Genomic DNA, 26304 nt, shown 5'->3' on the forward strand with positions numbered 1-26304 from the left:
CAACATAGGTTTTTCAGAAACCTGTTAGGATTTAGAAGACATTTGTAGATGCGTTCCTGAATTGAATGGGTTAAAGGAAGTGTGATATGAGCAGAATAAGATCAATGTCAAAAAGCCTGGAGGATATTCAGTCTTTTGGGACATTACATGCCAGGTTTTCCTTTGTTAGTTACTGCATATATGGGTCATGTGGTAAAAAAAAAGACTTGGGCATGTTTCTTTGTACCATTGGAACCAAGCTGTAATAACAAACATTGTTACCCACATGGCTTTAGACTTAGAGCATGGAGAATGGCATGTGCTACAGCAGTGGTTCTCAACCTTTTACACTTGACTGCTGACTAAAGCCCGATTTATGCTTCATCATTACGCCAGCATCACTCGCCTAAACAAAACCTTTTCTTTTTTTAATCAATTATTTTTGGCGAGTGATAGTCGTACTATAAAACTCTGAGGAGTTGCAGGTCAGTAACTCTCGGAGTGTACAAAATAGTATTCAAAATGGAACAAATGGGGGTCAGTGGCCTAATGCATATCAAACTAGAGTTACTTGAAATTAAAAAGGTTGAGAATCACTGCTTTAAATTATGGTTAGATGAACTCCTTAGGTTCAAGCAGTTCACAGTTCATGGGTGATTACCAGCTAGTGCAAGAAGAGGTTCTCTTCATACTTCCTCTCTCTTTCATGTATCCGTTCTCTCATTCTAATTCTCCTTCTCTCAATTTCTTTGGGCCATCCACCCACACACCTACACCTCCCTGTCCAGATACCAAGGACAACTTGTTCAGTCGTTCACGCAGCTCCAGCATGACCAGCATAGACAGAGAGTCTCGCGAGGCCATCTGCTCCTTCCACTTCTGCGAGAGTTTCCCCAGGAAGACGGACGTGGCGGTCAGCCCCAGTGTGCTGATAGGCACCACCATAGGCTCTGTGCTGGTGATGGCCCTCAGCATGCCAACAAGTGCTGACCAGAGACTGCTGCAGAACATTGGAATATCCTCCTGTGGTAAGAAGTTGTGGGCTTCACCTGTGGGCTTTTCACCTTCTCTGCAGGGGGTGTGTGGTGTCTGAATGTGACTTCGGGAGATTTTGAATAGATCAAAAACATTTGACGGCTTTGGGTCTACTGTACAATGAACCATCTGTGATGGGACATCACATGTCCTATAACTATGCCATTGCTTCACCGGATATACAGTACAGTATGGGACAGTAACATCTGTCCAGGTAGTAGTAAATATCACAGACTTTGCTAGTCTCTCCCTTACCTAATTCAGGCCATCCCGTCTTTCATCCGGGAAAATGTCATCCCCAAGATTGTGTATTTCTTTTTACCAGGTCATGCATTATGAAACAGCTCTGAACAGTAAAATAAATCATTTGTTATTAAGTTAACCACTTGAGTGAACACTAGCATCCCTATACTGGGGCAAACTTTCATTGGCGATCAACAAGCTCACAACTCGTCGCGACGCGTTGTGAGCTTGTAGCATTTCCAATTTAGACAAAGAGATTTCATATTGGGGGAAGGAAGAAGTTCGGGCCGGGGGCTTAGTATAGACCTCTGAGGGACACCGGTCAACAACATACACTGTTCAAATCAGAGTTACAAAGTGCTTTAATTACAGTTAAGCAAAACGGATAGAATCGTACAATTCTAGAAATAAAACGAACAAATAAATCTAACACAATAAATGATTGTATGTTAGATGATATGTATAGATGATATGTTAAACTTGTCTTTTTGTGTATTGCCAGGCACTTTGGTCACACTGAAGGGGGGCATCCTGACCATGGCCCTGCTTGATGCAGCTGGCTCTCTGCTGCCCCCTACCTACGAGTCATGGTACGACCCCAACGCCTCTGAAGAAGACAAGGAGAAGGAGCGGAGCAGGAGACGCAGGCCGGCCTCCCCTCCTGCCTCCCCCCAGGAGGGCCAGGACAGCCAGTATGTTGTGGTGTGCTCGGAGAAGCAGGCCAAGGTTGTGGCCATGCCTTCGCAGACCCGCCTTTACAAACACAACATCACAGAGTCCTCCTTCGTGCTGAGAGCTGATGTGGTGCAGATGGCCGGAACAAACTGCATCGCCTGCTTCTGTGCTAACGGACACATCATGACTTTGAGGTAGCCTCCTCTATACACGCTTCATCTGTAGTCATTGTCATGTCTTGGGTTTCTTGGGGTTTGAATATTAATAATTATTTATTCTTTATTTTATAATTTTGTTTTGTTTTGCGATTTTTATTCTCTGTTTGTGACAGGACGGTACAGACAGACAAAAAAATTAGGGGAGAGATAGGAGGTATGACATGCAACACAGATCTCTAGCCAGAATCGAACTGGGAACCTTGTGATTATGTGGGTAATGCACTAACCAGTGAACTACCAGAGCACCAAGGGTCTTTTTTTTTCATCTCTAGTTTACAAGAGACTGCTCCACCGTCATTTGTTATCTATTTTCCTTTTCATCGTTTCAATTGGTTATTTGTTGCGCAAATAAAAACTTCATTAATGTATCGGCACATAGAGCAAGGTTATGGCAATAATAAAATAAAACATAGAAAGATAAGATATATTTTTTAATTTGTGCAGATGGGATCATAACAAAATCATCAAAGGGCATGTAAAAAAACAGCATACAGTGTGAACAGTCCTGTGATGTTACAGTAGGTCTGTTGACTTACATATTTTAAAGTCTCAGCTGTAAACATAATGTGTAGGGCAGGGGTCCTCAACAACAAATCTTGAAGGTCCACAAATACGTTTTTGAATAAGGCTAGGGTCCGCACATGCACGCGCGCGCAGCAGATTTTTTTCGCAGATTTTGGCGGATTCGGGTACTTTTCCCCCCGTATTTGTTACTTTATTTCGGTTTTAGGGTAAAAAAAAAAAAAAAAACATTTTTTATTTTTTATTTTTATTATAATTTTCCCAGGGTCCACAGAGAGGTGTCCCGCGGTCCGGTCATGGACCGCGGTCCGCCTGTTGAGGACCCCTGGTGTAGGGAGAAAGATACTTTACATGTATTGAACAGAGCAGATTTTTCTTTGGATTTAAACCACACCAGGAGTCATACAATGTAAAATATTCAGTGTTCATTTGACTCTAAGAGGGTACAAATGTAATCAGCGAGTCATTTTACACTATATACACTCCAATTTGACTGTATACTGTGTGTCTGTTTTTCTGCCACAGTTTGCCCAGTCTGCGCCCCCTGGTGGATGTGAACTACTTGCCACTTACAGACATGAGGATAGCCAGGACGTTCTGCTTCTCCAGCCTGGGACAGGCCCTGTACCTCACCTCCCCCACAGAGATCCAGAGGATCACCTACAGCCAGGAGACCTGTGACAATCTGCAGGTGACATACTGTCAAATCACTCCCACTTTGTTTTAAGGAATTCATATCGATACACTGTCAACTCTCAGAGCTTAAAAATTAAGGATTTCACTTTTTAGGTTATATTTATCCATTAGCACGTTGTGTAACTTCTGGTTTGACAAGTGCTTTAGAAAACAACTATTATAAACGGATCATAACTTTTTACACTGAGGCGCTCTGAAATCGAAGCAATGGTGGACTGAGGTATGAAATTGTGGATTTCACATAATGTCACTGCTGTTTGTTTATTAAATAGTTGAACATAGTGGTATTTGGGTCACGTATTGCAAGACCTCAATGTGCATTATGTGAAGTCCACAAAATGGTCACATATTTAGGCATGTCACAAATTTCACCGTGCTGGATGAGGCGAGGAGGCAGAAATCTAAGTATTGGGATCTGGCAACTGAGCCACTGCTGCCCACAGGTGAAGATCAGGAAGGGACGCATACACAAATGCATGAACACATGCATGCAAGCACACACACAGACAGAGACCGCTTCATAGTCCCCCTTCCACTTTTGTGGTTGGAGACAATCAGGCAGTCTTCAAGGGGAGCAGAGATTGATCCAGTATGTACGTACATCGTTTTGACATGATGTTTCTTCTCCAGGAGATGCTCAGTGAGCTGTTTACCCCAGTGGACACACCAGAGGCTCCTAACAGAGGGTTCTTCAAAGGCTTGTTTGGTGGAGGGGCACAATCCCTAGACAGGGAGGACCTCTGTGAGTACACCACCTACTGTAGCTTCATGTTACCTTCAGTTGTTTTGTTTACAAGTTCTGTTCTCATTCTAAAATAAGATATCCTAGTGAAGATAATACGAATGGCAGATCTTTTTATAGAAATAGAGGCCAGCAGCTGAAGTCGTTGGCTGACAAAATGCCAACACTTTCACAGACTCTATTGTCCATATGTAAGAGGTACTGTACTAAAACGTAAGATAATGTATTGTTTGCCAAAATTGATGCACAGCATTTAGGAAGTGAACTCATCACTTGTTGATGCATTGGCTTTGTACGTTATACATTTGCCCATAAGATTGTGTTTACATTCCCTGCTGTACCAATGTTAATGTTTTTCAACGCTTAAAGGGCAAGACCACTTTGGTAGAGGTTTGGGTTGTGTATTTACCTTGCCATGATGTAACTCCAAAGCTGGACAAGAAATCAAAAATAATTGCTCCATTGATTAGAAATTGATAATTCAAAATATGCTCCTCATTGACTTACATTGTACGGTAAAACAGCTCTCAAAGTCACTCTTTTAGCACATAAATGAACACAAACAAAGTTGATTCAGACAATATAGAACATCACCAAACCCAGTACTGTTTTTTTTTTTAAAATAAAAATGTTAACTTCCTGTTGATTTTGCTATTTTATTAAGAAGAAAACCTGGACTGGATTCGCGGATCCGGATCTTCAAATAGTAAAATCAGCAGGAAGTTAATATTTTTATTAAAAAAACAAACAGTACTGGGTTTGGTGATGTTCTATATTGTCTGAATCAGCTTTGTTCGTGTTCGTTTACGTGCTTAAAGAGTGACTTTGAGAGCTGTTTTACCGTACAATGTAAGTCAATGAGGAGCAAATTTTGAATTATCAATTTCTAATCAATGGAGCAATTATTTTTGATTTCTTGTCCACCTTTGGAGTTACATCATGGCAAGGTAAATACACAACCCAAACCTCTACCAAAGTGGTCTTGCCCTTTAAGGGACGACTTCACCGATTTTCAACCTATCTTCATATAATTGGTCCTCACTAATACTCATGATAAAATGGTACAATTTTTTTCTACTTGGTCTGTGTCTCAGAGGAGGGCTGTGGACAGTCCAGAAACCCGTCTACCAGTGACATCATCGTTAGGCATGATTTTGTTTTCCAACAAGATTTCACATTTCTTATTTAGATTTTTATTAACACGAGAACAATGGCTTCTTTTATTGCATTGCAACTTTCCAGGAATAGAAAGCCTGCAGTTTCTATTAGCTTGGATTCCCCATTGATGATGTCACTGGTAGACGGGACTCTGAACTGTCCACAGCCCTCCTCTGAGACACAGACCGAGTAGATTTTTCTTTTACCATTTTATCATGAGTATTAGTGAGGACCAATTATATGAAGATAGGTTGATAATTGGTGAAGTCGTCCATTATTCTTCTATACTATATAAACAACGTCAATTAATCACTGAAACTAATTCCACCAGTCTGACTTTGAACCTTTTCCTTGTATCTCTGGTAGTTGGTGAAACTGCTGGTAAAGCCTCCCGCAGCCTTGCCCAGCACATCCCCGGCCCAGCGGGCCTGGAGGGCATGAAGGGGGCTGCCTCTGGGGTGGTTGGGGACCTTGCCCGTGCCCGGATAGCTCTGGATGAGAGAGGGCAAAAACTGGGAGAGCTGGAGGAGCGAACGGCAGCTATGATGAACAGCGCTGACAATTTCTCCAAACACGCCCATGATGTATGTTTCAAATCTGGCCTTAATTTCGAGACCCCAAATCCCTTTTCTCAGCTTCCTTTAGAATCCGAGCTAAGCCTAGGCTTTACAGTCAAAAGTACAACACACAGTACGTGCAAAGGATAGGGTTGGGCAGTTATAACATTAATATGGTAACCTGGCGTATTTGAAAATGATGATGGTATCCATTTCAAAACTATCATAAAATAGCGATGCAATGCAAACAGAGACACAGGTGTTGTCTTCTTTAGAAACTTGTTCAAAGGGATCTGAAAGTTGACGGTTGTAATAGCTGGCAAAGGTGGTGCCTCCAATATGATGGCTGGCTGAGAGTCTATTACACTGGATTTTCCCATGTGCTGCATTCTCACGCAGCAGTACACTGATGATTACCTTGGCACTGGGCGGGATCAGCACCATGGACAGCGGTCAGGGCAATACTGTGTAGGCCTATGTATTGTAACTTATTTACTAAACAATTTATTTTGTAACGTTTTTTTGTAAGGCGAAAGATGGGTACCACCCAACCTCAGTAGTGGAGATTGTCTTGTTAACAATGGTGCACAGAACATATCAAGCCCAGTAACGTAGAACATTTTGACAACGTAATGTTCCTTTCTGTTTACCTACTCTCTCTCTTGTGTTATTTCTCACCCAGATGATGCTGAAGTACAAAGATAAGAAATGGTACCAGCTTTGATGGACTGCTTGCGGAGCGATTTGGACTCTATAATGACGTTCACCACTTTCTCTCTGAGGAGATGCAAGTCCCTCAACTTCTATTGTCCATTTCTCTTCATGCGGGGGGTCCAGCCTCTAACAAATCTTATGCTTTTGAGGTTTTGGGGGGGGGGGTCTCACACAATGCGTTACCTCAGTCACCAGAGGACCGCTGAGGGAGTGGGTGGCGTCCAGCCAGACGATGCAACGACACAGGAGAGGAATGGAAAATAAGAAGGAGGTCTTCTGAACATGTCTTTCTGTTTCACTACAGAGGGACTGTGCTCCTTTCCATCACTTTGAGGATCAGAAGGAGAGAGAGCAGGAACTTTTCACTCCCATCTGCCACACCCTCATAAATACATATATATATACTGTATATAGTATATATATATATATATATAAAATATCTATACATATACTATACTGCTGTTTTGTTCGGAAAGAGGAAAGACAATTCTATGAAACAAGTGCTCGTAGTGGCCTGATTGCTGTGGTTTATCTTTTCTTTTACTTGCCCTTTATGGTGTCTGCCAAATGTGAAGGACTTGACATGAGGAGAAAAGTCTGAGGAGAAGCCGTCCCCTGTTGAATTGGAGTCAGATTGATGCTTTGTTGACTGTTAGTATCCATAGCAACGATTGGAAGAATGAAGGCTATGCCTGTTCCGTTTTGTTTTTGTACTCTTTCTAATTTATTTTGAGGATTTAATCTCTGATCTTACAGTATATGTTAGATTGATTTTGTTTGTTTGTTTTTTATATGAAGGATTTGTCAAGCACTTAGAACAGAATAACAGATTTTTTAAATATATGAAGGATTTGTCAAGCACTTGGAATAGCAGATTATTGACAAAGAGGTGATGATGAGCCTTGTTGCATCTCGCCAAATAAGGGCTGGTAGTACACTAGATTATCACCCATCATTTGTATGGAAACATTTACCTATGAAGGTTGTTCTAAGTGAGACGTAGATGCAATGTGTTTTCTGGAAGTCAAAATGTTGCCTATTCATTAGGATCTAGTATAGAAAGCAAGCAAAAAAATGACATTTGTGTGCTGAGCATTAAAAATTAAAAAGAAACCTTTTTTTTTCTCCTTCTCTATATCAACAAAATGCACAGGAATGTGCAGGAAATGTTTACCCCAGGCTGAGAGAGTTTACATTGATTTATTTGACAAATGAAGAGTTTATACACTGGAAAGCCCCTGAAGTTGTCAGTGGCTGCAGCTACAGTGTAGCCTGATGGCGACGCATTGTGAGCTTGTAGATCGGTTATTCGGTTATTATTGGTGCAAGACACCGGCGCGCAACCAAGTATAAATCAGGTGTAAGTCACACAGGAAGACTGATTCACTCGTGGGTTAGACAGAGTTTGTCCTTAAAACATGATTAGATTACATAACTGTTTATTTTTTCGTTTCTCGCTACTTTTGTGATAAAGATTCTGATCTGTTGACAGCCGTTTGAAAAAAACTGTTCTTCTTTTGATCATTCTTTGGTAGGGTTTAGATTTTCCACCTAAATACGCATGTGTCTCTTCCAGCACAATGGAAATGGTGTTGTCTGTATTGTTAGATGCCAGTAGAATGACCAAGCACCACGTGTCAGTACAACATTTCATTGGTCATGTTTCTGAAACATCCACTTGAAAAAACTAAACACAAAATATTCTCTTCTGCCTTTGCCTATCATGATGCATATATACTAACCTCTACCTATGTGTATATCTGTGCGTTTGTGAACATACATGTATTCAGGAATATGTGTATGGGCGCCAATATTTATTATACTACATAGATACAGTATATTAATTACATTAGGTCTTTTGAGATTTTTTGTTTGCTTGACAGTGTTTTCCAGTGTGATTACCTAGACTTCTCTTGTAATTAGGATTTTTTTTTAATGAGGTGCAAGGATATGCTGCTATTTGTGTCAATGTAGGAGCATCATTTGTCTGTCTTTTATTTTGAAAAGAGGGAGACAAAGCTTGTATCAGTCCAGATTGCTGCCAAATGTTGTAAATAACAGGACAACTGGACACAAATCTGACAGTGCAGGTTTTAGGCCATGTGACATACATTAGTGGCCATGTTCTTTTCTGACACCAAAGAGTTGCTTAATTTCACAGCGTTGTCTTGTTTTTTGTTTTTGTTTTCTCCTCAAATGGCAAGAGTCAGTCTGGTTTTAACACCGTTATAAATCCTGACGTCTACTGTGTGTAGAGAGGGGGGGGGTGCCTTTGAGGCCATAGCATCCACTCATACCGTCCCATACTGCTGTATATGTATTCCGAAGACAGGAAAAGTGTATTTGAGGGGGTTCATTCCAAAATGAGATATCCTTCATGCGATACTTATGTGATGTGCTGTAACGAACAATTGCTGCAATGACACTTAAACCCATGTAGTATTAGTGAACGTCTTTCGTTTGGTATCCTATGATCATTTTCTTATGAAATTGTCACATCTTAGAGAATGTATTCATCCACCACACCACAAGTACTCAATGTTTTTCTTTTATCAAAGACTGATATGGAACTTTTTGGAGTGAAACCCTTCATTCTTTTTAGATGGCAGAAATAAACCTCATTCTTACCGTGCCGTGTACTACTGAGCGAATGCGTTGGAATGAGCAGATGTGGGGTTTTGCACTATTTTTTGTACCTAGAGTAATTCGTGTCAAGTATGATTTTCTAACATTTAGTTTTCTCTACATTTATCTTGTTTTTTTAAAAGGACCAAAATATGAAAGAACTAACGCTTATCTATGTCATTTGCCAATTCTGCTGATTGCTTCACTTTCAGATTTGTTTTCAATGTCAGTTTAATGATATTATGATATATTTATATATTTGAGAACATGTGTGTGTATATATATATATATATATATATACACATTTAATTTCAATTAAATATTAAAAATGAATACCTTAAATGTACTTTTGAGATAAAACACATTTACGTCTGAACAATGGTTCTGTATAAATTACCCATTGTCCAAACATGAAAATATTGATATTCTGGTAATATATTAAACATGCTCATCTTAGATTGGAGCTTCCTGAAGTCTCAGGAGTGTGTGATCTCCTTGGGAATGGGGCTTAGAGGCTTTCAAACAGCGTGGCCTCGAAAAGAAGCGCTTGAATTCACAAAACATTGTATGTCCTAAATGGTCTCTTATTGCACATTGGAGGATGCATGATATGAAGTGTTTACAGACTTGAAACAACCATGTATTATGCCCTTTAGAGATTGACTGTTCCTGGCATTTGTATCTACCACCAAGTTGAACAAAATCTATATTCTCATTAAAACATCAAGACATTTTCTACCGTTTATTTTTTATTATTTTCATTTTGAACATGCCAATTGTATAACTGATAGATTATATTTATTTCATGTTGGTTTGTGCTTATTTTTTGTCTGCTGGATTCATGTACACAACTCTTGCATACCTTGTACTATAGCAAAGCATTGAAAACTACACTCGACTTGCAGTATACTTGTGCAGGAGTGGTCCAGGTTTTCTCAGTCGCCATAACTTAACATCTATCTGTCTTCGGGGATGAATATCTGTGGAGTTGCAGTATTTTCTCATAGTAGACGATTTTTGTACAGTTTTATTAAGATAAATTTCACATGGTTGTCTGACTTAATCTGCTGCCACAAACAATTTAGACATATAGATACTATATATATATAGAGAGAGGGAGAGAGAGAGATATTATTGTGCAATGGAAAATAAATATAAAATACATCGTGGTTGTTTTGTCTTTTATGTTTCTTGTCAGTCAGCTTTATTGTATGTCCTTTGGCCTCACAGCATAATTACAGCATAAAAGTAATTTTTTGGCCAAATTGACATTTCTGTCTACTTAACTGCTGCTTCATTGTGCCTTATTGCCTATGTCCTCAGCCTATCAGAATGCTTGTTACATTCCAAAATGACTTGGGCAATTATGCTATGAGGCTAACTTATTTGACTTAGGCAGAAATGATTTTGAATGTAACAAGCATTCTGATAGGCTGAGAACTGGGCAATAAGGCAGGATGAATCAGCAGTGTTAGGAGAGTAGGCAGGCAGATATAACGGTAGATAAACATGACGTAGGCAATGAGTGCGTTGACTTAGGCCTAAGTAATTTTTTAATTTCTTCTTTCCTGAAAACCTTCAAAATATGACTTGGGCAATTATGCTATATAGACCAATTATTTGTTTACCAACATTGAGACTGGATGCACAGGTGATTGTTTCACGCAATCAATTCTCAACCTGTTGTTTTGTACCCCAACCCCCTCTTGTGTGTTGGCTGGTGAGGCGCGTCCTAGCGAGACCTGATAGAATGGGTTTCATTGCGCGCATACTGGTTGCACGCATACTGGTTCTTGTCAGTGTGACGTCGTCTGTTAAGGGGTTAGGGGTCTATTAGACTGACGATGTTGAGGCTTTTTTTGTTCTTGAAGCCCACATGGCCACTTCTATAGAGTAGCCCCTGTCCCAAATAACACCGACAGGAGGCGCCAGAGGTCAAAATAATATTTTCAACCAATAGGGAAAGCTAATCCAAGCTTTGCGAATGTGTTGATGTCTCTGAGCATCACGCTCACTGGTGGATGGAGAGGAGAGCCAATAAAGTTCATGTCGTGGAAGGTGGTCTGGACTCTGGAGGACGGCACAAAGTAAACTGCTGAAACGAAAGGCATTCGCAACAGGTATAGACAATAATCCTGTTTGCATTGATTCAACCTTTCGTTTTATTGAATGCCATGACAGCGGCAGTGTTTGTTTTGTTTGTTCTGCACAGTGTCAACTGTGTAACGCACCGGTGCTCTATGAATCAAACAAAAGAGATGAATCCCTGTCTGATCGCCAACTTCAGGAGACCCGGACATTTGTTAGGGTAACTTCAGAAACGTGTTAAGCGCGATCAATGAATGAACTTGTTAAAAAATGCTTGTATTTTTAAGAAAAGCAATATATATCTATGCGTCGTTGGCCGCACATGATCCTGCTGCGCGTACTACTTGATCAATGATTGTTTTGCCATAATAGGCTGACTGTAGAGTTTGCCAACCAGAACCTTTGGTTGATGCGGCAAAGAAACACAGGGAAAACATGGTGATCGTGAATACCAATCGTGTCCCCGGTGATCTGCCTACAATCAGAAGATGCTTCTTTTTTGGAGACTTTAACTTGGTACCACAAGAGGGAACACGCGTGGACACAGGGCGCCGGTTTGCCCCGCAGTGACACAATGGTGTGAATTGAGATGACTGATGCTCCACCAACTTATCTTTTGGTGAATAAGGAGGATTAAGCCCTGCTTTTATCCGGTCTCAAGATGAGCCAAGGAACAAACCTTGTTTTTGAATGGCTGTCAACCCTTAGTCTGACTCAATACGTGGAGTCGTTTGTTGACAATGGATATGACGACTTGGAAGTTTGTAAACAAATTGGCGAACCAGACCTGGATGCCATAGGCGTCCGCGTACAGTACCACAGACAAAGGCTGCTCGATGCAGTGGAGAAGTTGATTGAGGAAGACGCGCATAAATCTGCCGGGTTGTATTTCACCTTGGAGCCTTTGGGTCCCTCAGATTGTCTCCACACTCATCACTCTGAGAGAGAGGATCACTCGCAGAGGTCAAGGTCACAAACAGGGGGCACAGAGCGACACCAACGCTCCTGTCCTGGAAACCACAATCTAAGCTTCACAGATTGCAATGACTTTGTGACTTATCCCAAGTTGAAGTTGAAGATATTGATTAGAGATAAACTTGCAAAAGATGGGATCGACCTCAGTGATGCACCCTACAGCTGCAAGGTAGGGCTGGCTATGTTTACCATGAGTTAATGTTAAGTTAAGTGTTGGCTAATCATAGGCTGCCTCATTCAATTTCACGGGCTTCCATTGTGTTCTTTCTGATGAGTAGTGTGTCAAATTTCTTTGATTGTAGAGGCAGCCAAGGGCCCTCTATGCCCAAGGGATGATTTAAAACTCGCTTGGGTTTGATAGGCAGATGTTCTCCCTGAAAAGTGACTATACAGTGCAGTACAAAAGATTATAAAATCATAGGGGCCAAATAATGGAGTACAAAATCATACTTTAATGACTTAACTCATGCACATGTGGGTTGCAGTATATGCAACAAACCCACGACCCATTTTGGTAACAAATCCAACAGCCTGAAGCAAGTAACAGTGACCTACTTTAAAAGTAGACCAATTTTTACCAGGTAAATGTTTCACCAATGACAATGGCCATCAGCAGGAGAAGAGACACACCATAGATGTATGTGTGTATATATATGTCAGTCAGACAGACACACACATGGGGCCACTCATTCTAGCTGTCATTTGCAGGAAAGACTACAGTACCACCCAGGTCTACTCATCCACAAGTGAAAGACACCTGTTTTCAGCCACAGTAGTAGGGGGATGCACAATTAAAGCTTAAAGGACCACTTCACCCATCTTGATATAATTAGTCCTCGAATCATTTCTGTCTACGCTCTGTGTCTCAGAGGAGGGTTGTGGACAGTTCACAAATCTGCCTACCTGTGACATCATCGGTAGGCAGTTTTGGTAATGTCAAACAAGACTGGAACAGAGAGGCTGTAGTTTGATGTCATTGGTACGCAGATTTCTGAACTGTCCATAGCCCACCAACACCTAGTGAGTAGATGGAAATTGTGCAATCTTATTGTGAGCATTAGTGAGGGCCAATTATATGAAGGGTGACTGTTGGAAATGGGTGAAGTGCTCTTTTAAGTGTTTGTAACAGGCTCAATTGAAGGACGGACGACAGCCAAGGGTTTTAGTACACAGTCCTCTTTATTTCCATGTAGCTGCAAACTGCTTGCCCTGCCTTGATTTATCATGTGGTAGTTACTATAGGCACAAGGAAACAAAACGATAAAAAACAGATACCAGGACAGAAGTTGCACAAGGTGTGTAGTCACACTGAGTCCTTTAGTTTGACTCGGGTGCTTAAATCAGCTATCCCCCATCCCACTGTGTTAATCTGGATTATATTTCAAAATATTCATGGCAATCGCAATCAATATATGATTTTGATTGCACTTCATATCTTTATATCAAGATGTGGGCTATTTTCAATTATAAGAGGCAATCATTCTGAAGGAAGTGAAATATTGCTATCAATATACAATTAATACTCATGAAATCTATAATTGCAATACATCCAATTGATTACAGCTGTAGTTTCCCTTTAGAGAGACCGATAAGAAAGCTCAGAGTCAGACTGTACTTATCAGCGGGATAATTGATCCAGGATCACGGATCTTGTGATGACAGATGTTTAGTCCAGGGAAATAAAGTCACTGACAGCCCAGCAGACCATCTACTGTCTGGGGATCCGCTTGGGTTCCCACAACTACTGTCTGGACCGAATGCTGTGGACCTGTCTTTAGAGACTGTTACTTAATGTAATTACAGCGAAGAGGGGCAGTAATTCAGCTTTGGCATCCACTATCTCATTGGAGTTAGTGGATGCCCATAACACATTCCGTGTTTGCTCTGAGGCCAGCTGACGAATGGTTGATTGACCTAGTTGGATTGGGTTCAACAATCTGTCACAGTCAAGGGGTTGCCTTAATACTGAATGCTGGATTATTATAATGTTGTATGTTTATGCTTTACGGTGTATACTGTACCACAGTAAATTGAATCCATATGTTTAGTTCTGGTTGCTGTAATACACCATGTGACACACAAGTGATAGCGGATGGCCTTGACATGTACCATAAACATGCTTTAGTATAAATCCCTGTTGAGCTGCATTGTTGGATGCTGTCCCAGTAAAGTTATGTTTGAAGAGATCATAGGCACAATGCGTGTTGTTAGAGAAGGCACTTTCTGTAGCTGGGAGGGAAGTTCAGGGAACCTGTTCTTACATTCATACTGTTCTAGATTTTTGTCTCGTCTCTGCAGATACGAGTTTAAAGTGCTCCTCATTACCAATGAAGGAATGTGATCTGAGAAAGTGGTGAGCCAGACACAGCGGTCCAGACGGCCCCACGGTCTGCTCAGAAAGTTTGATTTGAGCTGACTTGTGCGTCATAACATAATGGTGCCAGACACTGTCCACTTTACTGCGGTGTCTTAAAACATCCAGTATATCATGTAGCCTTATTTATTCATACAGGGCACTAGCTACAATGGCAACCAATGTCACTGACTGTAGTGGTTACCAAGTTATTTATCCTGCATTACCACTGCAAGCCAATATTTCTTAATCGTTATGGATTACAACAAAAATAGCATATAGTAAGGACTAATTTCTCTTGGCTGTCTAGTTAGTAAACACTAACAATAAAGTCGGGCAGGTTTACAGTAGTACAAAAAGGAATGCAACAATTGGAAAGGGAATTCAAGTCTGTACACTGCAAAGTAGCTCCAAAAGCGGTTGAGTCTATAGCATTTGGGAGCTTTGATTTCTTTGTTTAGTTTTTTCCAAGCACTCTTCCTCTTGGGGATAGAGCAAATGTGCCGTATAGTTGTTCAGTACACTTGTAGTAAGAATTGGGACTTATATACAACGGATCCATTTGTGTATGCTTCTTCACAAAGCTACATTTTGTCAAAATAATACTTACATTTTCTTTGCATGCGCTTTAAGACGGTTGCACTGTATGCTGTATATGACTACTCAGAGTCACAGCCACATGTACAGTATAAAGTTCATGAATGATTAAAAGGCTACATACTGCAAAGTGCAGAGAGGCACTTTGCAGCTTTTTTAAGACTATATTTGAGGGATTTATGCTTTATTGAGACATTTGAAGAGAGAGAGAGGGCAGTGAGATCAAGGAAGGGTGATGACAGCAACTCAGGGCCATGAGATGGAAATCAAACCCAAGTCATTGTCCTTATATAATCAATGCACTTTTTGTCAAAATATGCTTAAAAATCCGGTAATTGGTGGTCTAGGACTCTTCTAAATTGGGATCGGCATCGGACCCAACAATATGCCATTGGTCGTGCTCTAGTGTGTTGGAGCCCCTGATTGATGTGAAACACCTCTCCACTGAAAAGTCATCTCAGAAAGAGCACATCTGCTAGCTCAGACTGATTTGAACAGTGGTACCAGCGTTTTAGAGCAGCCTGGCAGGTTCATCAGTTACTCCACTCGTTTGGATCCAGAATATAGATAATGTAGGTAGGCCATGGCAAAAACTGGCCATGTTTTGTCACCAGGGATATCATTGGAAGCTAGAGCCCATGTTTTTCTGAACAAAAATTTGCCTTCACAAAATCCGGTAATTGGTACTCTAGGACTATCCAAAATTGGGATCAGCATCGGACCCAACAATATACCAAAATTTCTGGCTGTATAATTTTTTTTTGATCTGGTATTTTATTTTCCCCTAATCCTAGTTTCCTTTTGATTCCCTCCTGTGAGAAATTACAAGTGACTATTTATTTAGAGAGACCTTGGAAAGAAAGGAAACTAGAAAAAGTGCTCCTCGGAGCACAGGTCTCCGCCAGGTCAGGTAGGTTATTGTGGCCTCCTGGTGGCGCTATAATAAGGCAATGTGAAAATGGTGCCATTTCTTCTTAGGCCTTGCATGGCAATCGGACACTGCATTCATGATTTGAGGCATTTTGTTCCAAAAATGTGTTTAGCTAAATTAGACCTGCTGGTGGCACTATAACAGGCCAATGTGAAAAGGGTGGCATTTCTTCCTCGGCCTAGTGGGAATGTGTGCGCAAAATTTGCGTTCATGATTTGAGGCATTTTGTTCAAACGGACCTATCCAGCAAACTTTGGAAGCCAATGTTGGCCAATTATGTATGTGTATAATAATGGAATGTGAAATATCGGACACTTCCATCTTGATCACATGACTATAGAGATACTGTATACCGATTTGCAGAATGTGAGGGAGTAATAGCAAAAAAAATGTTTTCCGAAAGTCAGCCTCCTGGTGGTGCTCTAAAAGGCAGATGTGAAAAATGCATGGCAAAGGTTTCTCCTTTACCTCTAGGGAGAATGCTTGCACGCAGATCCGTGCAGTTATAGTTAAAAATGCAAATCGGCCTGTTATAGCGCCACCATGAGGTTGATTTGAAAATTTTCAAGTGGCATTTCTTCCTCGGCCTAGTGGGAATGTGCTTGTGCAATTTTATGGAAATGGCAAGCTGGGTTCATGATTTGAGGCAGTTTGTTCAAAACGGACCAATCCTGCAAACTTTGGAAGCCAACCTTAGCCAATGAGGATGGAATATGGGAAATTGGACAGATCCGGTTGATCACATGACTATAGAGATACTGTGTAGGCCTACCGATTTGCATGACGTTTGGTTTAAAGCTGTAGGAGTAATGGGAAAAAAATGGGTTTTGCACAAATCGGCCTCCTGGTGGCGCTATAACAGGCCCATGTGAAAAACGTGGGGCAGAGGTTTTGAATTGGCATCCAGGGAGTGTGTGTGCACAGTTTCGCAGCGACTGGGCCAACGGTGCCGGAGATTAGCTGCTAACGGACGGACAGGACGGACGGACACACGGACGGACGTACAGTACGTACGGACGGACAGGGGGTAAAACATACTCTCTCGCCAGGGGGTAAAACATACTCTCTCGCCATGCCTTTCGGCCTGGCGGAGACAATGAAGTACAAGGTACGTGAAGCGTTCAGCAATCAGGGAAGCCGGTGCGGCGGTGCCCATGCACACACCAAACAAACAGCGATGCGATGCATTCTCCACAGACAGCGCATTCAGATTTTCGTGGTTCTTGGGCTCTCGGAAACCATTGGTCCAATCGAATTGCCACTTGGCACTGATTCATCATCATCATCATCATCATCATCATCATCATCATCATCATCATCATCATCATCATCATCATCATCATCATCATCATCATCATCATCATCATCATCATCATCATCATCATCATCATCATCTCTTTCATATATAGCATTTAATGTTTAGGACGATGGTGTCCTATAGTCAGGACAGGACAGAGTTGTTCCAGATACTGTTATACAGTACAATGATGTAGGTACTCATACTGTAGGTATAAAGCCATACTTTATAGTCTGGCGTATTTCTATTCCCTTTTCAGTTGAAAATATAAGCTAGACATTTGTCTGGATGAGAAAGAAGGCCTAGGCCTCAGAAGTAGGCCTAGGCAATATATTTATATTATATCAATATCTTGATGAGACGTGTGAGATTTTGGATATCGTAATATAATGACGGCAAGTGTTGTCTTTTCCTGGTTTTAATGACTTAAGCCTTATTTTATACCTTCTTCAAGCTCATGAGACATGTTGTGAGCTTGTAGATCTTTGCTATTTTTGAAAGAATATTGTCACAATAGGGTATTATCATCCCAATATCAAGGTATTTGGTCAAAAATATTGTATTGTTTAATTTTGTCCATTGCCCAGCCCTACTCAGAAGCCACCTTGTCTGCAACGCAATGAATGCCAGTGATTCAGGATCTATCCTAATTTGATCAATGAATAATGGATCTATAATTACGCAGTGACTTTACCTCTCACTGTAGATTCTGTGGTGCAATCAATTCTCACTGAGCTAATGTACTTTTCTGCCTGACTACTGTAGCAAAAGCAGCATGACTAGTTCACATGATGGGGGCAGGGTTCTCTATTAGTGGATTAGTAAGGAGAGCGAGAAAACAATTGATGCAATTAAAACTTGTCGCACTGTAAGTGACCTAACCACAAGCACCTGGGAAAAGTAGTGTTCAGTGGACGCTTGCTTATTCACCAAAGATTTCAGTACGTAAGGTCTGCGTTCAAGTTTCCTATGAATTCTAAATCCCATAAAGGGGTATTCATCTTTTTTTTTTGAACAAAGACGTTTATTTGCTTTCTGCAGAGAATAATCACAGCATACAAATATTTTGAGCAAATAAACTAAAATAAAAACACAAAAAGACAAAAAGAAAAGACAATACAGAAAAATACCACAAAAAAGAAAAACAAACAGGACAATTCGGCAAACATATTAAGAAACAGATTAAATCAGATTTAAATATTTAAATAATTAAATATCAGGACAATCACTTGGAAATCAAATATAACTAGTTACAGCACAAAAACAAATACAAAAATAAAACAAAGCAAAAATATCATGACATGACATATAGTACATAGTAACATAGGCTTTCATATAGGCAGATTAAAGTATCCTATAACTGGGGCCCACTTTTTTAGAAACGCATCGTACTTCATCTGGAGCTTGGCAGTAATTTTTTCCATAGTATACATTTTCAATATCTTCTCATGCCACTGGCTGGTCGTAGGTGGTAAAGGTTTCAGCCAGGATAGAGTAATCATTTTTCTCGCAATCAACAAAAGAATATGTAGGATATAAACCTTCTGTATGTCCACCAGCCCCTCCGGAACCACTCCAAGAATATATATTTTTGGGTCTAATGGTAAATCTATGTTAAGAATAGCTTGGACTTCTGTGCGTATTCCCTTCCAGTAACTCTCCAATTTAGGACAATCCCAAAACACATGGGTATGGTCCCCAATCTGCTTGCAGTCCCTCCAACATAATTCTTTAGTATTTACATCAAATTTGGAAACCATGAGGGGAGTTCTGAAATATCTCATTTTTGTTTTCCAATTGAACTCTTTCCACAATGGGCTGTTTGTGATTCTGTGACCTCCTTCACAAGCCCTTACCCACTCCTCATCTTCTATTATCACTGTCATTTCCAGTTCCCATTTCGATTTAATCTCTAATGTGTTCCCTGATACTATGGACTGCAAACAGTTGTATATTTGAGATATAATTTTTTTCCCTTTTTTTTCCTCCGTTATCCTAATTAAAAACAGCTCCAAAGGGGGGTATTCATCTTTAAAACAATTATTCGGTCATTTTTACTTCTACACAGGTCTTGGGTGTTTATTTTTTTGTGTTTTAGTATTTAGATTTGTCTCCGCCAGGCCAAAGGCGTGGCCGAAACAATGTTTTTGCCCCTGTCCGTCCGTCCGTCCGTGTGTCTGTCCTTGTGTGTGTGTGTGTGTGTGTGTGCATCCGTCTGTCTGTGAACAGCTAATCTCCGGCACCGTTGGACTGATCGGCGTGAAACTGTGCACACAGGCTCCCTGGAGGCCAGAGCAGAACCTCTGCCACAAATCGGCCTCTTAAACCAGGAGGCAGATTTTTGCTCCTATAGATTTTGTCCAAACATCCGGTACAAATGATCTGATCTCTATAGTCATGTGATCAAGACTGATCTGTCGGATTTTTCATATTCCATCCTGATTGGCTTCCAAAGTTTGAGGGGGTGGCCTTTTTGCACAAAATGCCACACATCATGAATGCAGCGCCCGATTGCTGGGAAACTCGCATTTGAAATTTAGGATGGAGGTTCTTCCTTGGCTTAGCTCCCGCTAGCTCCCGTTAAGCCAAGGAAGAACCTCCATCCCAAATTTTTCAGATCTCCTCATGGTGGCGCTACAACAGCTCACTTCATGTTTTGGCCTATAACTCTTGAACCGTAGGTCGTACAACATATTTTTACCCTGGATTCCTTGGATCATGTTTGTGCCAGATTACAATTTCTGCCATAGTGTGTTTTGAAGAAAACGCACTATGGCAGAAAATGTAATCTGGCACAAACATGATCGACTACAACAGCTCATCCATAGTGCGTTTTCTTCAAAGCACACTATTTGCTACTACTCCTACAGATTTTGTCCACAACTCACACAAATCTGTACACATTATCTCTGGGTTCATGTGATAAAGATGTATGAATCAGATTTTTCAGATCGCATTCCAATTGGCTATGTAACCCGATCTCACCCCAACACGGTGAAATAACACAGATTGACAATTCCGTAAATAGACGACTAGAAAATCCCAAAAGCCGTGCATAGGAGCCGCAAATCCCCTCTATTGACTTTCAGTTTTGGACCATGACGGAGGCGCACAGTCTCAAGCGAACTGGAGCCACGAGAGGTATCACCGAGCGAGCTAAAGCGAGCGAGTTGCCGTGCCGAACGTTGCGACGTTCGCTTGAGCCTACTCAGCGCCGTCCGAGTTATGTACCGACAGGCACGGAATCGTAAATCATGTTGTGGGGACAGCTCTGCTTCCGGGTCCGCGGCTCCTGTTATTTCACTGTGGGATTCGTGGCTCCTATGCACGGCTTTTGGGGTTTTCTAGTCGTCTATTTACGGAATTGTCAGTCTGCGTTATGTGTTGTGTAACAACACGGTGAAATAAATACAATTAACCCCCATAAATACAATTAACTTCAAACTTAATTTTAACTATGTTAGACTTATTGAAAGAACTGCTCCTGGTGACTTGTGTGAGAGGTCAATTTTTTTCAATAACCTTTATTTTCTTAGCTTTTTTTTTTAATGAACATATTTAATAAAATAATTGAAAAAAGTAATTGGAAAAACACAGTCCACTCACTCATAAGAAGGACAATATCAGTCACCAGAAGTAGGAACGTGTATTTTCAATAAGTATAACATGGTTAATCTGGAGTTTGAAGTTCAATGGACTTGCAGTATATCGGAGGGGCGCGTCTGATAAAATTAATATCAAATATCTAAATGCTGAATCAAGCAACTTATTCTGGGCATGTCATAATAGGCGAACATTAGCCTATTTGCCAGATTTGGTTTAGAGCGAAAAAAATAAAGTGACCATGTATAGACCGCTTTAGACTTTAAACTGTTATGTATTTCAACATCTCTCTCCTAAAATCCATAAAACAAGACTATAATCTGTGAAGGAACAAAGTAAAAAAATCTACTGAAGTTTTGTTGACTTGAAAAGAGAGAGAGATTTTATTAACTTGGAAGGTTTATGTAAATATATTGGTTTATTTTTGTAGTTTCAACAGGTCTGTTCTATAAAAAAAACACTCACTCTTGTACAGTATTTTTAAGTTTGCCTATGTGCAACCATTAGGTAATTTTATTTCTTATTTTATCAAAGATGTGCTCAAGAAAATGTCTGTATTATGTGTATTTATTGAGCTCTTTCTCTGCAAGATTGCCACTCATTGCAGCACGACCAACAAGTTGCCATATGCCTTGCTGACAAATGACAGAGTCAATTGGAGTCATTTGTCAGCAAGGCATATAGTAGGGGAGTTTCGAGGCTCCGTGAGCACCCCAAAAACACATCTCTTAAACCTGTTTTTTTAGGACCCTAAAGGTGTCTAGTTATGATTTCTGCTTGTTGCCGTTGTCAACTAATGTCCCATGGGGTTTATTTTTAACCCTTTCTGACACCTACCCCCAACCCAAACCATAACATGGAGATAACAGAGAATACCATAACTCTTGAAGTAAACAACCTACAGCAACAAATGAACACATTTTTCTATATCATTTTGACCTAAGGAATTCATTAAAGTGGTTTTTATTAAGATTCAAACACATATTGACTCTATTTCAGGGCAGAAACAGCCAAAAACTAGCAGAAAATGTTGAAATCCTAATGATCACGTCTATATTTCTCTTTGTATTAAACGTTTACCGTGTATTCTTTTTTACCATATGTTTTTTAGGACCTTTATGGTGTCTAGTTAAGATTCATTCTTGTTGCCCAGGTCAAATAATGTCCCATGGGGTTTATTTTAACCCTTTCTGACACCTATTCCCAATCAAACCATAAAATGGAGATAACAGAAAATACCATAACTCTTGAAGTAAACAACCTACAGAGACAAATTAATACATTTTTCTATATCATTTGGACCCAAGGAATTCATTGAAGTGGTTAATATTAAGATTCAAGCACATTTGACTTTATTTCAGGACAGAAACAGCAAAAAAATAGCAGAATTTTTTTAAATCACATTTATATTTCTCTTTGTACTACATTTTAAGGTGTATTCTTTTCTACCATATGTCTTTTAGGACCCTAAAGGTGTCTAGTTAAGTTTTAATCTTGTTGCCCTGGTCAAATAAGGTCCCATGGGGTTTATTTTAACCCTTTGTTGCACCTATTCCCAACCCGAACCATACAATGGAGACAATAGAAAATACCCTAACTCTTGAAGTAAACATACAGAGACGAATTAACACATTTCTATATATAATTTTGACCCAAGGAATTCATTAAAGTGGTTATTATTAAGATTCAAGCAGGTCTTGACTCTATTTCAGAACAGAAACTGCAAAAAACTAACAGAAAATGTTCAAATCACATCTACTGGCTTGCGAGGCTAGTCATGCTGGTGGAATCCTGTTAAGGTAAGATTCCCTTCATAGCTGTCAAAACAATGGGATGCAACAGCCCTAAAATCCTCACAGCAATTCACAAAACCTGGGGAACAAATCTCACATCACCCAGAAGATTTGCCTGTTTTGCCCTCTGTGAGGTTCCTTGGACAAGCAAAAACAGCAGGCCCCTTTTGATAGAAACGGCTCTAAGAAAAGACATTCTGAATGGAGGTTGGCAAATACACAGACACTGCAGCAGCTGGCAGCTGTCTCTGTCTTTGTCCCCACAAAACAGGGGATTGAATGGCGCTGTTTAGCTGGTTTTAAAACACCAGCAATGGAGCATTATGTGAAAACAAAAGGAATAGGATTGAATGAGAGAAGTGATAATCATGGAGTGACATGATCAATGCAGAGACTTATGGGGGGAACATTTTTTATTTTCTTCAATGATCAATCTCGTATCTAAAAATATGTTGATGGTGATTGGTTGCACTGTTTGTAATTGGCAATCAGTTTACATATATTCTATCATATGACCTTCAGTTGATGAAACTGTAGCATTCAGAATTTTGATCGCAATGCCGACCTCTGCTAAATGCTTTGCTTCTAAGAATAACCATTGCCCACATTGTAGTAGTGCACACTAGACTTAAGACCATACAGTTAAGGTGACCTCTGCATTAGCGAATGTCCCCTTGTTTGTCATGTCCTGCAGGCCTACTTATGGACATTTTAATCTTATGTGAATACAGACCTGGTCAAACCACGGAGCCATTAGTGGAATATCACTGGATTATTGCACTGATGGTGCCTGGAGGGTAGCACTTCATTGCATGGAGCACTCAAAAGCTAAGCTGTAGCCTGCAGTATGATATGTTATCAATCCCCCCCCATTCAGACATTACATTCATACAGAGGATCTGCTCCTCTTCTATCACAATATGCTTTATGTATAAACCAGATGAACAATAAAACAGCTGGCATTGTACCAGTGCATATCTGCTCTTCACAGCACTGTAGCTTCTCTGAGTTGTATATGGTATTCACACAGGGAATATTTGTTGCCGTGGTGAAAGCCATGCTATGCATAATGTAAACACTGTGCTAAGAGGGGCATAATCATTGACCTATATTGTTGCATTTATGATGAGAATGATCTAGGGTCAGCGGACTGGAGGCTAAAGGACAAGTGGGTGGTTATACTGTAGCTATTAGCTAATTGTCCCTTTTTATAGATCGTTCTAGAGCTAAGCTATTTAGGCTGATTGTGAATAAACGTGTTATGAAACACATTTCCCTGATTCCCTGTATACCAACAGAGAACCAGGAGATTATTTTTCCAATGGAAGGAGCTTGTGGTTTAGCAAGGTTCTAGGAAGGGTTTGCATTCATGACTGCGCACCCCTTTTGACTTTATGTCAGCCACAAGCGAGCATGTTATCTGATTTCTTTCTGCCAAAAGGTATTTATATAAATGCTTCTCTGCTATGCGTTTATTTCCCTTTGCCATCCTCCCCACCATTGAAACACCCCAATCCCTTGAGGCTTTTGCCTTCAATGGCCTCTGTTTTTCCTTGTGTAACAATGCCGAGCAGGTCTTTGAACCTTCATGGAGCTCTCCGAATTTAAATTAATGCGGGGGGGTGGGGTTTTTTTTTTTTTAACACTGGGGCAGACACACTATTCAGAGGAAATGGAATTGAATGAGGAAGTTCAATAAGAGACTGCCTCGGAAGCACGGGGTATTAAGTCTATGGAATGCGTTGGAGCGCTCTCTCTTATTGGCTGCTGTTGGTGCTTGATGAAAAACAGAAGTTAGAAAAAATGCAGCTTCTATGTAGGTGTGGCTGTAGCTCTGACTAGTACAATTGTGGTGTGTGCATCTGCCAAGGTTCTCCCAGACAAAGAGTCAGCAACTAGGCAGCTCATTTGTATTCTATGATTATAAAAAATGTGTGTGTGTGTCTCAATTTAAGAAAGGTTTAGATTTTGCTGTCACTACATATTGGAAATAATCAATGTTGGCTAAACCATTTGATGAATCTCAACTCTCCCATGAATTATTCGGTGTGGTTTTGCAGATAAAAGCCTTTTGGCCCCTCCTCTCTCTCTCTCTCTCTCTCTCTCTCTCTCTCCATCTCTCTCTCATGTTCTCTTTGTGGCTGTGGGTCAGAACATGGGTCTTGGATGTCTTTGAGCTACGCTACAGTGACCTTGGCCACATTCCATCACTACTCGCTAAAGGGTTTGTATACTTTGTTGCGCATGTTGTCGCACGCCGTAAATAGCCGATCTACAAGCTCACATTGTGTTGCAGTGTGACGCATCGTGAGCTTGTAGATCTGTTGCTTTCGGTGCGCGACACCAGCATGCAACTAGGTATAATTCACCCTTAACTGAGGCTCTCTGCCGAGCTATTTTTACTGTATGTTACTGATGGGCCATTTTAGTATGGTTGACAAGCATGTTCAGTCACTGGAGCAGCATCGCCGGAGGGGTCTTCATGGTACATACGTGCCACTACACTAGCGTTGTCATATGTTTGTTTTCTTGTGATTTATTTATGTTATACGTGTTTTTATGTTTTGCATGATTGGAGTTGGGGTTTGAACTCCATTAGAAGTTAACATGTATGAAAGAAGGCCATCTGAGGAGTAGCCTATACTGTTGTATGTTCTCTATAACGTACTTTTCTGTCCTGTGATTGAAATGTTTGGCATGGAATTGTAAATCATGATTACGATTCTGTTCTGTACGATTCATCAGGCAAATTTGCCTGATGAAGACCTAAAAGGTTGAAACGTTGCGCCAGTAATAGAGTACGTTTTTGGAGCTTCAAACAGTGTGCAGATGTTTTATCCTCTCCTTAGGCACAATGTTTAACATTTCAGTCTACTTCTTGATAAACTTTCAAGTTGGCTTTCTTCCCTGTGTTCAGTTTGTTTGGCAATAGGCCTATGCAATGGCAAACAAAATTTGCCCTGATTGAGGGGTTGATATGCTTTTGCTGACTTGGTCAGCTGCCATATCAGCCCTAGGGATAATACGGAAGCTGACTGCTGAAGGAACTTACCATGTCATAGTAGCTGAGGAGACACTGAAGTAGGGGTGCAAGTACAGTTAAATGAACTAATCAATTATAAAAAATAATCAATTTTAATTAAATAATTGAGAAAAAATTATTAAAGTTCAATAGGAAAAATAGGGAAGATAGCAGATCTACAAATTCGAGCTCATAGATCGGCTATATTTGTGCAACACCAGTGTATAACAAAAATATTATTAGGAAAAAAACACGCTTCTTGATTACTTGATTAATCAAAAAAAGAGTTCATCCTGGTGCAAAGGAAACAAAACACACTGGAGTTCATCCTGGTGTTAAGGAAACAAAACGGTGATTGAAGGTTCAGCGGTTTCATCAATTTTTTTTAACTAAAGTGTTGATCAAAAGCTATTTTCTGAGTGTGATTAACTAATAATCGTTCGGCATTTGGTTAGATGACCTCGGGCAACAACTAATGCCC

The 26304-nt window shown here is 40.4% G+C and overlaps 2 protein-coding genes across 12 annotated transcripts in view; both read left to right on the forward strand.

Annotated features, from left to right (window-relative positions):
- stxbp5b (syntaxin binding protein 5b (tomosyn)) overlaps positions 1-9171 on the forward strand; it is a 39946-nt gene extending 30775 nt beyond the window's left edge. For all 9 annotated transcript variants that reach the window (XM_080414667.1, XM_080414671.1, XM_080414668.1 and 6 more), the window contains 6 exons: positions 768-1007; positions 1760-2126; positions 3198-3363; positions 3999-4110; positions 5635-5852; positions 6508-9171. In XM_080414667.1, the coding sequence (XP_080270793.1) occupies positions 768-1007; positions 1760-2126; positions 3198-3363; positions 3999-4110; positions 5635-5852; positions 6508-6549 (1145 nt within the window). In that variant the 3' untranslated portion in view covers positions 6550-9171. The remainder of the gene's footprint in view (positions 1-767; positions 1008-1759; positions 2127-3197; positions 3364-3998; positions 4111-5634; positions 5853-6507) is intronic.
- Positions 9172-11584: 2413 nt separating this feature from the next.
- Positions 11585-26304, forward strand: part of sash1b (SAM and SH3 domain containing 1b) — a 69567-nt gene continuing 54847 nt past the window's right edge. For all 3 annotated transcript variants that reach the window (XM_080414881.1, XM_080414880.1, XM_080414882.1), the window contains exon 1: positions 11585-12396. In XM_080414881.1, the coding sequence (XP_080271007.1) occupies positions 11914-12396 (483 nt within the window). In that variant the 5' untranslated portion in view covers positions 11585-11913. The remainder of the gene's footprint in view (positions 12397-26304) is intronic.

Source organism: Gymnoscopelus braueri, assembly GCF_963280865.1.
Source record: "Gymnoscopelus braueri genome assembly, chromosome: 19".
Taxonomy (NCBI): Eukaryota; Metazoa; Chordata; class Actinopteri; order Myctophiformes; family Myctophidae; genus Gymnoscopelus; species Gymnoscopelus braueri.